At 37.0% G+C, this 16,421-nt stretch overlaps 1 protein-coding gene across 6 annotated transcripts in view; it reads right to left on the bottom strand.

Moving 5' to 3' along the window:
* Nucleotides 1–963: 963 nt before the first annotated feature.
* The window catches only part of LOC143030942 (receptor-type guanylate cyclase Gyc76C-like), a 236,981-nt gene continuing 221,523 nt past the window's right edge, over nt 964–16,421 (bottom strand). For all 6 annotated transcript variants that reach the window (XM_076194229.1, XM_076194230.1, XM_076194228.1 and 3 more), the window contains 2 exons: nt 3,440–3,742; nt 964–2,795 (listed from right to left, as the gene is read on the bottom strand). In XM_076194229.1, coding sequence (XP_076050344.1) covers nt 2,165–2,795; nt 3,440–3,742 — 934 coding nt within the window. In that variant the 3' untranslated portion in view covers nt 964–2,164. The remainder of the gene's footprint in view (nt 2,796–3,439; nt 3,743–16,421) is intronic.

Here is a 16,421-nt window from a genome sequence, read left to right as displayed (position 1 = left end):
GTGACCCATGCCCGGACAATTCATCCACCACCTCTTCTAGTGTAGTTCCTTATGCTCTTGTCATACTATATTATGTTTGGCTGTACCCTCTTTCTTTGTAATTTACACTGAAGATGTAATATACGAAAGCGCTCTGCTCCGTTTGTTTATTTTCTAAAGTGGTTACCTTGCATATATATATATATATATATATATATATATATATATATATATATATATATATATATATATATATATATATATATATATATATATATATATATATATATATATATATATATATATATATAAACACAATATAAAATCCTTAGTAAGAAATATATATCATATAAAGAAAGGTTGTAAATCCTTTCATGACATATTTGAAAGAGTTGGGAGGAAAAGACTTGATCACTTTGTACAAATGCATCTATAGAAGGGAATTCGTAAACAAAGACATCTACATCTCATGAGTGGTAACTGAAACATAAGACATATAGCTAAATTTACAAGAAAAAGCAGGAAAAAATTATGTAAAAATATATCTTTCCATAGCACTTTCAGAGGAAGTGGTAAATATTCAGAGAATAAGCAAATTTGGGTAAAATTATGACACAAAGGGAATAGAGTGAGCACAAGGTGCCAGGAGTATCTATCTCAACCCTGCACAATAAACAAAGTTGAACACATGAAGGCACATGCAATACAGAAGTACAAGTGTCTTCAGAAACACTGCAAAATTTTCAGGCATCATCACTAATTAGGCTGACTGAATTCACCTTGATCTATTCCAGTATTGTCTTACATATACATTCTTGAATTTTGTGTGTTTTTATGAGTATTCAGATAAAGTTACAATTCACCCTGGCTGACACTACTATGGTGAGCAGCAAAATGACAATGAAAATAACCCTATGCTATGTCTGAATACTAATCCATATATAAGTATGTGGCACCATAATGTTTGCATTTGAAACCTGCAAAGCCATTACATATTTTTTATTAATGAAATTTTCTTTTCTGCATACTAGAGTATTCCATGTTCACATCAACACATATTACAATGATAAACTTGTACGTATATCACCAGTATGTCTGTATGATGTGCTAGCATTTGTAAACACAGCAGTACACTTATGTATGTTCCATTCCAAACCTGACACTTACCAATACTATGGTGAGCAGCACAATGACAATGAAAATAATCCTATGCTATATTTGAATGCTAATCCATGTAAGTGTATATGCCACCATAATGTTTGCATTTGAAATCTGCAAAGCCATTACATATTTTTTCATTAATGAAAATTTCTTTTCTGCATACTATAGTCCATGTTCACATCAACACACATTACACTGAGAAACTTGTACATATATCACCAGTATGTCTATATGATGTGCTAGCATATGTAAACATATCTTTGCAATACACATATGTATGTTCCAAATCATCTTTGGCACACTCAGACATGTCACATTTCCACACAGTCGAATTTATTCAAACTTTATCGGCACTCAAGCACCAATGGGTTCCCCCCTGAGATACTGCCTTGTCCTTGCCCTTGGCTTTCATGGCTTGAAATTTTTCAACATCAAGTTGAAAGCAAAATTTGCAATGCCAAATTTTCTCAATGTTTAACCATGGGACAAAAAAATAAATAAAATAAAAAAATAAATAAATAAAAAGATAAATAAATAAGATAATAATAATAATAAAATTCATAATATCCTCACATAACACCAATATTTTAATGTAAACACCAAATATTTATGGAAAATCTTGAATCACAGAGCTAATAGAAAGCATAATTTCAAATCAATTATACATCTTTTGTAATATTGTGTACTCAGTGCCCATGATAAAGTTCTAAATGGTATAGTAAAAATAAAACCAACCTAGAGATCTATCTTCTGTTGAACTATGGGTACATAAGAATGATATGAATCTTTTCAACCAGTTTCTGTATCCCCTAGCTCATCAATGCATTGAGAGTAAATGACTGCAAATTCTGAAATGACACATTTAATACTAAACTACACAGTATGCACATTCATAATCCAGAATTTCTTCTTTTCATCAAATATGACATTCAAAATAAAGTTCATCTCTTTCCATAATCAAAAACACTCAGTTGCAGTTTGCTTTCAACTTGTATTATCACAGCAGTGTGACTTCACCAATAAATTACACAAAATTTTCTTTGTTAAAGCCATTGTGTTTCAATGGTGATGCCTTGGGGTGGTTTTGTGATTGTGTTTTCTGAAATAATCCCACAATCCATGACTTGAAATCAAAGTGTCTCGGCATAGTCTCAGACTTTGGTTTTCTGTGGATTTCTTGACATGATTTCCAGGAGTGATTACCAGCCCTGCAGTCAGGGCATGGTGAGTTTTCTATGACCTCAATCATTAGGTCATCTTCTTCATCTCCTTTCCCTACTTTACTACTTTCTTCACCAAGGGAACCAAAGTTGACCCTTGGAGGAGCAACATCCTCCAAAGGATGGGCTGGTTCTGAAGACAATGGACTTGACACAGGATTTAAAGTTGGTACCTGAAGCCTGACATCTGCAGTCTTGGGAATCACACTAAAACTATGACATTCCAATAAACTACTAATGTTTCCAGCTGAATTACTCTGTGGTGGAGATAATAGTCCATCTCTTGTAGTTTTATCAAGGCTGTGTGTTCGAAAATTGTGACTAAGTCGTCTCCTGGCTACAGTATTCCCAGAAATGTCAGATCGTGGTGAATCTTTTGGTAATGGATAATCACTGAAATGATCACTGACTTCCATGACGGTTCCATCAAAACTCCTGTAAATAGAGCATAAAAATAAAACATACTAGAATATGTAGCATGACACAGAATGAAGGAACCCTAAAAGTACTAACCTACAACAAATATAATTCTATACATGCCTATATTTGACATCCAAGGAATCAATAATGAGTGGCAACAAGAGGTGATCCTGCAAGATAGACATCAGAGAGAATCATCGCTCTGCTGCCCATATTAAAAACTTATCAACACCCTCACCACCATCACTGGAGATGCAAGCCCCAAGGGGTTGATACTTGGTATCCAGATGGGGACTAAGATCTCTATCAATTCTAACTATATTTCCTCCATCTTTTTACATATGGAGAGTTGACAACCAGCAACTTCTTCCTTCCTCTTGCACAGAAACTGCCCCACACTTATACAAGACAGAGAATAATCTGAGTTTCTTTCCAGGAGATATATGAAAATGCTCAAAGACCATTGCCAGCCACTGTGGGGCTCTGGGTTTCCAATCAGTTAAACTTAAGGAAACAATTATTATTATGGTATTCAACCAATTAGTTATTACTACTTCAGCATGCAAAATATCTATTCCTATGAAAATTCCTACTATACTATATAAATAATATATTGTTACTCAATATATCCAAGTCACCTTTTTTAGCATTTTGATTACCTGGCTATACTTGAAGTTCTTCCACATCCTAAGGTGGAGTGCCTAAGATCACTTGATAGCTTGGGGCTCCTCCGCATGTAGTCCATTCCATCTTGTCTTGAAATAAGAGGAACAAGTGGAGCAAGGCAGGACTCTTCCCTTCGCTGAATGGCCTTCTTTGTCTTTCCTATCAACCAATGAGTGACCATATCTCCTTTACCCTTCATAGGAACAGCGCCACGTTTTTCTGTAAGATATCCTCCCAATTTTTCCAGATGTCCTTGGCAAGGGGAAGAGATGTGGATCCGTAATGGTTCACCATTGCTAAAGAAGTAAAAAATTAAATTCTAAGATATTACAGTGCTGAAAGTCATATATCTATTAACCCATACAGAGTTAATGGCATTAATTCAATCCTGCAACATTTGACTAGCTTGAACGTCATTGGCATTAATTTAACACTGTGATAATTGCAGAGCAGCTACTTCCTGAGTGTGAGTAAAAACTATTCAAAGTACATGAATGTATAACTGAAAAATCATAAACATACTGATAACTCACCACATTGTTTTCAAATATAACTGTTAACTAGAGAATAAAATGAACAATTGAAAATAATGTACTATGTAACCAATATTTCCATGAAAAAGGTAGCACAAGATCAAAATAATTTGCACAAAGGTGTACTGCACTTGTAAATTATGGAATGCAGTTGAAACTAACTTTACCTTCATTTTATGTTATCTTAAGACAAATTATCCCAAAAAAAGAAAAAAGAAAAACCTGCTGATGCCATCATGTATCTGAGCTTTGCACTGGGGTGACAATGTATGGGTTAAAGTTTTAAAGTTTCATACATGCTTTCCATTCAACTATTTAGCTATGGAATGACATAAAACATTTGTTGACCTTTTCATCATAAATGACTTCAGAAAATATTGATATTACTGAGGTCAATATTGATATAACCATCTAGTCACATTTTATAGCTATTTTCCTTGTTCATTATTGTTATAACCATTGCATCAGCACTCTTAGTACACTATCATCTTTCAACATATTGAACAACAATCTAACATTTTGTATTTTATTAATTTTGTAATATTTTTATCTTTCTTTTGACATTTTGTATTTTTCTAATTTCTATGGTTTTCTTACATTTTATACCATTTGTATCACCTCTACACATCATTTTGTTTCTTGTTTTTACATTTACCAGGTTTAAGTCAAACAAAGCACACTACAGTTCTCTATAAAAAAGACTGCTGAAGTATAACTTAAAAACATAACTTGAATATAATTATAATATCAATATACAGTTTGATATACAAATGGCATTTTCTAAATATGTCAACTCAAGACCATATTGCTTTATATTTAATAACTCAGAGTGAATTGCAAATATAAATCGATGACAACCTGTACTGGTAATCAATAAAATAATTTTCATTACCTAAAATTATCCTTAACAATCTAACAAATAAAAAACACAAATAAATAAATAAATTACACAGTACATTTATAACAGATATGAGCAGGGTAGTGCATGGCATCCCTATGAAAAATCTACAAATATGTGAACCTGTAAAACTGGAAGCAAGATCTCATGCAACCACCTTATCCATTCCAAACAGTTCTCGGCAGCTTCACTCAAATTGCCCCAACCATGAAATCTGTGGATGCCACCTTCATCTCCTCCACTGAGGGTTGCCTTTTGTAGAAACATCCCTACGAGTGGGGCCAACATGCTATATGCCAATATAACCATAGTTGACTCAAATGAATTATGCTGGAAACAGACCTTGATTGAATCTCATGTCTCCAATTTGATACAAGGTCATTCCAATGAGGAACCAATGACGTATACCTATTTATGGTGGTCCTACAAGATTGACAGTGAAGCTGTCAATTTTTAAAACCCATCAACCCCTTCACTTCCAGCTGGAGGAGCTGACACTTGGTCTCCAGACTAAGCCCATGTTCTTTTCTTCTTTCAACTTCAACTGTATTTCTTACACTCACACTGGCAACAATGCCCCTTCCCCTACTACTTTCAAGTTGTGGTATAGAAACAGTCTCGCACTAATACAATACAGTAAACAATGCAAAGTTTCTTCCCAGACAGATCTGTAGGAGGGCCTAGGGACCATTGCCAGCCACTATGAGGCTGTGAGATTTTAACTTAGTGAAACTCAAGGCAAGAATCAATTAATCACTTCATTCCAGGAATACTTCATGACTCCCCAAAGGCACTTTATATCAAAGATATCATGACATGAACCACCAAGTAGTCAACAGTATCAAATAGAGCTCCATAGGCTACCAAATAAGACAAAAATTCTAAATAATGCAAGGAGAGCAGGTGGATTGGGTTGCATTGAGTGGAAGGGGGAACACTTGTGGTTGCCCAAAATTATCTAGAGCAGTGCTAGTAATGCCTATTGAGAGAAAATGCAACAAAATCAAGAAGGATCAAGTGAAAATGGCCAAAAAAATTTAATCAAATGTCGACACAAACACAAAGCCCTCTGGAGGTGCTATACCAAAATTTAATGTAAACAGAGGCCTAGAAACACCTAGGGGACAGTTAAGGTTAAGTACTGATGACCCTTTTTCTGGATTTGGTAAGTTTGAAAGAAGAAATTTGAGTCGAATCATAGATATGGAAAGGGAGATGAGTTTTAACAGAAACTCAACAAAAACAAACAAAAACAAAATCAAGAAGGATCAAGTGAAAATGGCAACAATTTTTAATCAAATATCGATACGAACACAAAGCCCTCTGGAGGTGCTATACCAAAATTTGGTGCACGACACAATGTCGAAAGACAAAACGTCAAAATGACAATATGTCGAAACGACAGAATGTCGACTGCAACAAAATCTCGAAACTTCAGATATTGATGTGATTATGTACATAAAATGACCCAAAAAAGCAAACCTGTGTTCATGCTCAACAACTGCACTGAAATATCCACCAAAAACTTGATGCCCTTTCCTAATCAACTTTCTTGACTATACATAAAGCGAATATTCTAATTTCAAAATCAATTCTTGAACTAGATTCATTCGAATACAATACAAAGAAAACATGGCAGAAGTCTTCGTTGCTCAAAAAAGAGGAAAAAAACTTTTTTGACTGTACATAAAGTAAATATTCTAATTTCAAAATCAATTCTTGAACTACATTCATTCGATTACAATACAAAGAAAACATGGCAGAATTCTTCATTGCTCAAAAAGGAGGAAAAAAACTTTCATACGAAGGTTTTCTTTATACCAAAAACAAGTGTGTTAAGGAAAAATATACTGGCGCTGTGAGAACCATGACTGTTCGGGAAACGGTGTAACTGTTGATGTGATAGTAACTACAAATGCTCACAATATACATGGACCAAATCCTGCAAGGGTTTGAGGTCCAGCAATCAATGTCCAGTATGAGGCACATCGGCAAAGAAACTTTGGAAGGGACGTCACAGATAATATGCCAAGAACTCTCCAGCCATCTTCCAGAAGAGGTCTGTGGATATCTTCGGCTTTTGCTCCCCTCATCTCAAGAGCCTTTCATGAATTAATTCAGACATGCCTCCTGAATGTAACCCTTTCATAAATCACATCAGAAAAACATGCATCAGATACTATAAATACCAGTCAACGAACACCAGTACATCCAGCTTCGCCATTTCTCTGCATCATAGATCATGGACAAAGCCAAGTTTTCCACCGGCAGTATGGAGTGTTTATTACCATGTAATCCAGAAAGAACTGAGAATGACAAACCACCTTGAAGGATGGCATCAGCGGTTTCAAGTAGCCGTTGGCAAGGCTCACCCAAGTATCTACGAGTTTATACTTCGTCTACAAGATGAACAAGCCCACACAGAAACTGTCCTCTCACAGCTCATCGCTGGACATGAGCCATCTAAACCAAGGAAGTCAGTTAGATCAACGAATAAACGGATATCGCGCATTGTTTCTCAGTATGAGGACCGATCCATTCAGGAATATGTTGAAGGTCTAACTTTTAACCCATTCAACTCCGATGACAAGATGTCTTGTCATTTGGTCAAATAAAACAAAAAATCATAAAACACCAAAATGTTTGATCAAACACCAGAAAAATATGACGTCAGTCCTCGTTTCGCTGCGAGCGAAGCGAGGATTGACGTCATATTTTTCTGGTGTTTGATCAAACATTTTGGTGTTTTATGATTTTTTGTTTTATTTGACCAAATGACAAGACATCTTGTCATCGGAGTTGAATGGGTTAATATTACATATTGATTTTTTTCTGATATAATCCATTTGTACCAATACTTGTATATTTAAATCTATGTATAAATAAATGTGAAAAGAAGTTTACATATAAAATAGATTATCAAATAAACATAAAACTTTGTTTTGTGTCATTTCACCACCAACTGGAATAAATCATTCAATCATTGATGTGTCTTCGTTCAGTCATTGAATATGTCTTCGATAGGACAGTGTACATAGAAATAAACGTTAAAATTTGTTTTGTGTGATTCCATTATCAACTGCAATAAGGCAATCGCAATTCACTGTGGTTTCATTAATAGTCCTTTAATTAATTTAATTGCAATTGAACTGGTATAAGTGACTGTTGTTTAAGTTGTTTTATCTTCATTGTTATGTTAAAGAAGAAAATCATGCCTAGCGGCCATAATGGGTCGAGTGATTTGAGAAATATCGATCTTTATTGCCGACTTAGATTTTCTTTAAAACAATATCCATCTTCAAACCTCTTTTAGTCACGATTGGTCAAGTGCCAATAATATAAAAGACACACATGACCGAATAATCAGTGAAATGCATATTCCGACATTATGTCGCATTCGACCATCTGTCGTGTCGACATTTTGACCATTTGACATTCTGTCATTCGACATTCTGTTGTAAACCCACCAAAATCTAATGTAAACAGAGGCCTAGAAACACCAAGGGGACTGTTAAGGTTAAGTACTGATGACCCTTTTTCATTGGTAAGTATGAAAGAAGAAATTTGAGTCAAATCATAGACATGGAAAGGGAGATAAGTTTTAACAGAAACTCATGGGATAAAGAATTCCTAGAATTAAAAAAAGAGGTTATGAATTTAAGAGAAGACTATTTCAATGTAAACAAAGAGGTGTGTGATCTAAAGAAAAAGAATGCTGAAATAGATATTGAACTGAGTGAATTAAAAAAGGAACTAATTGAGGTTAAATGTGAAACTGAAAGGATGAAAAACTAAGATACCACCAGTAGTGAGAACTAAAAAAAATATATATATATATATATATATATATATATATATATATATATATATATATATATATATAGGCAATGTCTGAAAGAATTGAAAAAGATTTAATAGAGGAAAATTTGTGGATGAATAAGAAATGGAATGAAAACAGATAAAATGAAGAGATGGCTTTCAAAGAAATAGTACAACAAAATGCAGGAGAATACAAAGGACACAATTATTCAAGTAATCAAAGAGAAAGCAAATTGGGTTAGAGATACAATGGATGAAAAAAAGTGTATATGGACTAAAGGAAAGACATGGCATGGTTAGGTACTTAATTAACCCTTTAAACTCCGATGACAAGATGTCTTGTCATTTGGTCAAATATAACAAAAAATCATAAAACACCATAATGCTTGATCAAACACCAGAAAAATATGACGCCAATCCTCATGCGGTCAAGCCGCATCAGATGATATTCGGATGTATGGGGCGGCATGAGGCCTACCATATGCGGTTTTTCGTATCTACACAAGTGGCTGACACAAGTTGAATGGGTTAAGAGAAAAAGCAGAAAAAGAAATAGCAAAAACAATTCTAAAAGAAGTACAAAACAGAGGACCAAGAAGTAGAAGAAGAAATAGAAGTATATAGAATAGGAAAATATTCAAAATAAAGAAATCAACCACAAAAGATAAAATTAATGTCACAAATGGTAGTAGAAGACATACTGGCAAAATCAGGAAAGTTAGCAAAGAGTGGGGTCCACTACCACCAGTGTTGAACATGAATTATGTAATCATTGGATGAAAAACAGAGACAAGAAACAGGGCAAAGGAGCCATGTTTCTAGCCAAGAAAAATGTGACAAAGGTTACAGAGGGCATAAACAGAAAGTGGCAAATACACATCAACCAAAGGAATATGTAAAAGTGTGCAGAGAGGAAAAAACATACATACATACATATACCAAAGGCTTTTTCCCTTACACGGGATGTAGCCAAAAAGAAAAAGGCATAGAAACCACTCCCACCCATTCCATTTTCTATATATTCCACTCCCCTCCACCCTCCTCCCTTCCTCCCATCTTGGCACCTCCTGGATGAGGAGTCATCCCTGCATCCTGTCCACTGCCCTGGGTCAGAAGCAGTGTCGCAAGACAGCACATCCACAGCAAGGCCACTTCATAAATTCGGCGATCCCCCCTCTCCATCCCCCCATGCAGAAAAGGAGAATACAGGGAGAAATCCCTTCTGGTTGCGTCAAATTTTTTCTCATACATACTTCCTCACCCCCCCCAATCCCCACACACTCCCCCTCATGCATCACAGCATCATCTATACACAACCCCTCTCCATTCACTATGAAAAAGACATTCTATGTTCCCTTGACATAATTTTACTATTTCTTGTTTATTTTTTAGTTTACCATTTACATATCTATAGAATAATTTAGGTTGATCTTTACATATGTCTATTATGTCTTTTTTATATATTTTTTTCTTCCCTGCACATTTTTACATATTCATTTCTTAGTTGTTATATCAGCACTTAATGTACACTTTTTCCTGTTTTTTGTTTTGGTACACATCTATCCACTCCTTCACTATAGATTTCTTTTAATATTGTCCATTTCTCTTCCACCTGTGTTTCTTTATTAAAGAAGTTTTCCCAACTCACTCTTTGAAAGAATTTTCTGAGTTTCCCAAAATCCATTTTGTTATACATCAGTCTTATTTTTCTGTTTTCCTTGTTTCTCCCCAAATATATTTCCTCTTTTAGTTTAAGCTCAAGTGGCATGTGGTCACTCTTCCCAATTGGTGTCTTGCATTCCATTTTATTGGTGTCTTGCATTCCATTTTATCCACATTTTCAGGCTCTGAGGTAAATATTAAATCTAGTCTTGATGGTTCTTTGTTATTTCTATATCTGGTATTCTCTTTTACCCATTGAGTCATTGTGTATTCAATGGTCATGTCCAGTAGTATGTTTCCCCAAAAGTTTTCTTCACCCTTCACTGTCATCTCCTCCTAATGTATTTCTTTAGTTAAAATCACCCATAATTACTAAATTTCCTCATTTCAGTATTTCATTTAATGTTTGCCTTGTGTCTTCCAACATTTGGAATGGTAACTCTCTTTCCAAGAATGTGTTTTTGAGGGAACATATATCACAGATTTTCTACTTTTCAGGTCACTACTTTCAACTTGTATCACAATCAATTCCACATTATTTACTTCTGTGATCTTCGTCACATTTAAGCCCTTCTTAGTCAAAAACATGACTCCACCCTGTTTTTCCTCTCTATTTTTCATCCAGTGATTAAACTTTGTCCAACACTATTTGGTGGTAGTGGACCTTTTAATTTTGCCTCCACAATTCCCATTATATCTGGTTTTTCTTCCACCAGATAATCATTTAATTCATCTAATCCTGAAATCAGACCATCTATGTTGGTATACATTACTTTTATTTTTTTCCTTTTCCTTCTTGTTTTCCGTTTCCTATTTCTCATGACACTTTTCATTCCTCAATAGCATTTACTAGCTTCCCTCACTCTTCAGTTTACCTCCAGCCCCACTCTTCCATTCCCTGCTACATGTGACTCCAAATAACTAAAACTATCTACTTCCTCTAACCTCCAGATTGTTGTGACCCTCATCCCTTTTACATATCATCTTGCTTTTACCCACATTTACTTTCAGCTTCATTCTATCACATATCTTTCCACACTCCATTATCAATTTTGTCCATCTTCTGACCCCACCACAAGTACAGTATCATTTGCAAACAACGAGTTGCTCACCTCCACTATTTCTCGCCATCTCCAATCATCTGTCCATTACCCTCGCCCCTATCTCCCATAACACCACATCCATGTACATATTGAACAGCCATGGTGACACAACACATCCCTGAGACAGCCCCACCTTCACCAATGAAAATGAAATTGAAGTTGCAAGCCTTGAAAATTAGCACAAGAAAAAAATTATAAAAATATTGGGAATAAGTATGATGCAAATGAAGATGATTGTGTAAAGACACAGAAGCTCATTTAGGAAGCCATAGTAAAAAATAAAATGAGGAAGAAAAAACTCTGGAGTTATCAATCACAATGTGAGGAAATGGTCTAAAAAAAAAAAGGCAGTGCATAGGAAACATGCTAATTTAGATAGTTTACTATCAGCCAGGTTGGCTTCAAATCTGGAAGGTCATGTGTGTCAAACCTTTTAAGTTTTTCCTAGGGAGTGATTGATGTAATGCAAGAGAGGGTTGGGTGGACTGTGTATTTGACCTGGAGAAGGCTTTTGATAAAGTACCTCACAGTCAAATTATGTGGAAATTGGAGCATATTGGAGGACTAAGAGGCAAACTACTTCAATGGATGAAAGATTTTTTTAAAGGAAGATACATGAGGACAGAAGTAAAGGACGATGGAGAGCAGTAACCAGCACAGTTCTACAAGGTTCAATGCTTGCACCAATAACGTTTCTTGTCTATGTCAATGTCAATGGAAAGTACAACAAGCTATGTCAACATGTTTGCTGATGATGAGAAGAATGAAAAACAAGAAGGAATATAGGGTATTGCAAAAAGATTTAGACACTATTTGTGCATGGAAGTAAGAATGGAACATTAATTCTCTTTTTAAAAAGCAGCTTCTCTTGATTCAAGAGTTTGTCTGTGATGAAGCTAAGACCTCCCTCCACAACTAATCCCAACCCAGACATCCAACCATCCAGCACAGGATGACCTTATAAGGATCCTTCTGATGGGTGGCACCATTGGTTTGTATGGGAAGCTTAGCTCTTGGAACATTTTGTCTGGTTCCTCTGATGACCTTGCTAGCACAGGTGGCCCTCTAACCCTAAGTAGGGCAGAGCAGAGGCTGAAGCCCCCTCTCTCCTTGCTCACCAGGTCATAGGGACATACAAGTTCCCCCCCCCCCCCAAATCACCACCACACCAAGACAAGATGGTTGCCATTAGGGGGTTACTCTCCACCATATCCAAGCTTAAGTGACTTGCGGGTCAATCTAGTTGCTGTTGCTGATTATCTGGAGGCCATGAGTCTCCTGTAAGAATCACTAGGGGCAATGAATTGAATGACTGATATCACTGTAAAGTCTCTTTTTCTACTTTCTTCTCACATCATTTCAACCTTGCTTTCTTGCATTATCACTTCAACCAGCTTATTACTTTTTCTTATTCTTCTTATTTTGCATTTTTTCTTCTCTAGCCCTCTGTCATTTATTGTATTTTCTCCCATTTACATAGCAATATTTCCATTGAACTTTGTTGATCCTGACAAAGCACATCATGATTGATTCTTTTTCCTCTAGTCATCTATCTCTACCTCTAATCATGTTATAGTAAATCTATCTACATTAGTGTAAGCTACTTCCAGTCTTCTCAATTTTTTACTTCTCTTTCTTTCACCTCCAGATCTTTTCTTCAACACCATGTCCTTAGCTCCAATCACTCCACAATAGAAATGTGTCTTCTGTTCAGTTCTCTCTTTCATTCTCTATATCGTCTTTCTTCCATATCTTTTACCTCCATCTTTTTTCTCTTTCTTCCTGTGTTACATCCCTCCTATTTTTTTATGTCAAATTTATTATGATTTAGATTTCATTTCCACTGGCCATGCACCTCCTTGTACATATCTGCCTAACCTACAAGGCCCCTCCAACCCCCATAGAGTTGGGGGACAAACAGCAGCATTTACACCAGGACATCAGCTCTAAGCAGATGGCACCGATCACCAAGGAGGAGCTCCGACTACCTGGGGGATTACCACAATCCTATTTTTCCAAAACACAATGTTACGTTTTTTCTGCACTGAGGGGTCATTTTCCGGCGATCACCCCTCTTCTCTTCTATTTTAGAAGGCCGGAGATGTAGAGAAGCAATCCTGGGGTTTTTAACCCACCACAAAATACAAATGCCCAACATGCTCTAAACCCATTACTTCGAGCAAACAAGACAAAGGGTCAGTCAGTGCAATATGTGCAAAACTGGGCCACCTCACTTGTACAACACTTGCTGACACAAACCAATACACAATCACTTGGACATGTTCTACCTGCCCTCCAGTAACCCCAAACCCACCTCCCAACCACAGCCAACAACCCTTAACCCACTCCCAATTTCCCCTTGCCCCTTACCCCCGATTAGTACTCCCCTTCCTTTGTCCCCGATCTCTCTCCTTTCCCCCCCTCTGACCCAGATCCTACACCCTTCCCCACTACCACCCAACCTCAACCCCAGATACGGCAACATACAACACATACAAAACACCACAACAACATATTACAACACAACATTGACGGTATTCAACACTAAAAAAACATGAACTTGAACCCTTTTTTCTTAAACAACACAACGGGTGATTACACATTGCAATTCTACAAGAAACAAAATTAAGACACTCACACAAAACACCATCATTTCTCATAATTACACCACCATCAGACAAAGACCGGGACTGACGGCAATGGCGGTGGACTCGTCACCCTGATCCACCATTCGCTGTGGATCTGTTTTGTGGACACAAGTGCCACAACCAAAATTCTCCTCCCTACCACAGATAACACAACAGAAACCCCAATCCATTCGTATCCGCGACAGGCAACAATTTCAACACTAACAGGGAAATAGTTAACATGTACATTCCCCCCAACCCTCATCCCCCCACAGTTCCAAACACCTTCAGACCTCAGCTCAGCCAACTAACCTCAATCCCCAACTGATCATGGGTGGTGACTTCAACGCCAAGTCGTCTTGCCTGGTTTGTCGACAACCCGACACAGGAACAGAGTGTTCCTTGATATACAGATCAACTCGACTCATTGACTATCTTATGAACAACACGCATAATCATACACTTATCCCCATTACCAAGCCCTCTACACTCCCTCCTCTCCTGATATCACCTTTTGCTCCCCCCTTGCCTAACCCCAACAACATCATGGAGAGTGGTCGGAGCCCTTGTTCTGACCACCTTCCAATCATTCATCACCACCAAAACAAGATGCACCCCACAGCTGGCCACAGAACACACGTACACCAATTACAAGAGAGCTAACTGGGAAGCCTTTAAATGAAGAGACAGAACAACATTTTTGAAACACTTAACAGTACACCAATCACAAAAACATAAACAATGCTGTGCACGCATTTTAATACAATCATTACAAAAACGCAGACAAGAGATACATTCTAGAGGCAACAGAAAATCACAGGGAACAACCCCAACTTCACACCAGAAATCCAAGGCCTCATCAGACAACGTGACACATTAAACACGATACCCCCACATGGCTACCTATCCTCAAAACATAGCAGACCAAATACAAACATATACACTGTGATTGCCAATAAAAATACATGAACAAAAAAACAAACAAAATTGGCAAATAACTTTATCAATACACTTGATCACAAAACAAACACCAGCAAATTGTACAAAACACTCAACAGTCATCACACTATCCAACACTAACACTACACGCTCTCACGCAGCAATAATCACAACAAACAGTAATCTAAACCCTTTTTTCAAAAACAACAGGGGACAACAAGCAAACGCACGTCATACGTCATTTTGCACAGACGAGCCATCTTACATCTCACCCTGACGACCGACGCACCATTATGACTTAAGAAAGACTTTCCCACAGACTACAGACTATACACCCTTCATAGACAGTCAGAACAAAACAGGGCATTTCATATGCATAGTCTCAAAAGTACACCTCATTATGCTGTGGCCCTGATAACATAAGCAACATCCACCTAAAACACATTGGACCACAAGGTAATACACGCAACTCACAAAACATTGCAAACTACAGCTATTCACACAACAATAAAACCGACATCTGGAAGCATGGTAAAATAATCACCATCCCAAAACCGAACAAAGACCCAAACAATCCCATCATCGCACCGCCCCCCCCCAATCACACTTCTCTGCACCCCCTCTAAAGTCATTGAATGGCCTAATACTTAAACTTGTCACACCTAGTTATATTCCCCTTGCTGATCACAACACGGTTTTAGGCCACTCCCACACTCCACAACAACTCTTCTGACAAACCTCACACAAAGAATTTTTGATGGCATCAATTCAGATATGCCTCCACACAGAACGCTTATTATAACATTAGACATTAGTAAAGCTTTTGATGCTATCCCCCGCCACAACCTAACAAATAAAATAAATAAACACAGGACATGCACAATAACACCAAAAAAAGATGGCTGGCCAATTATCTGGCAGGCAGGAAATGCCTCATGTGTCATATAATGGCCTCATCTGCACATCAGTGAAACATTAAGAACGGAGTACCGCAGGGCTCAGTTCTATCCCCCACATTATTTTAATCTATACATGCATGACTTACCGCCACGCCAGAACACCTCAGAAACACAGATCTCTTCTTACGCAGACGAATTAACATTTGCATGCACACACCGTAACATCAGACAAAGCTGCAGAAAATACATCCAGCCTTACCTTGACACACTCAACACATGGTTCATCACAAACACACACTCAAATAGCTCCAACCAAATCTACAGCAAACACATTCTCACCAACTGGACAAAACGAACACAAATACATACCTCATCTCTACATCAACAACACTCTAATACCACACACAAACACACCGAAAATTCTTGGTGTAACATACGGATACATCCATGACTTTCAAACACACCTCACAAACATAAAAAACATTATGCACACCT

Source organism: Oratosquilla oratoria, chromosome 12 (genome assembly GCF_046742065.1).
Source record: "Oratosquilla oratoria isolate Oo_2021 chromosome 12, ASM4674206v1, whole genome shotgun sequence".
NCBI lineage: Eukaryota > Metazoa > Arthropoda > Malacostraca > Stomatopoda > Squillidae > Oratosquilla > Oratosquilla oratoria.
Note: the sequence above shows the minus strand (reverse complement) of the source record. Positions and strands in the feature narration are given on the sequence as shown.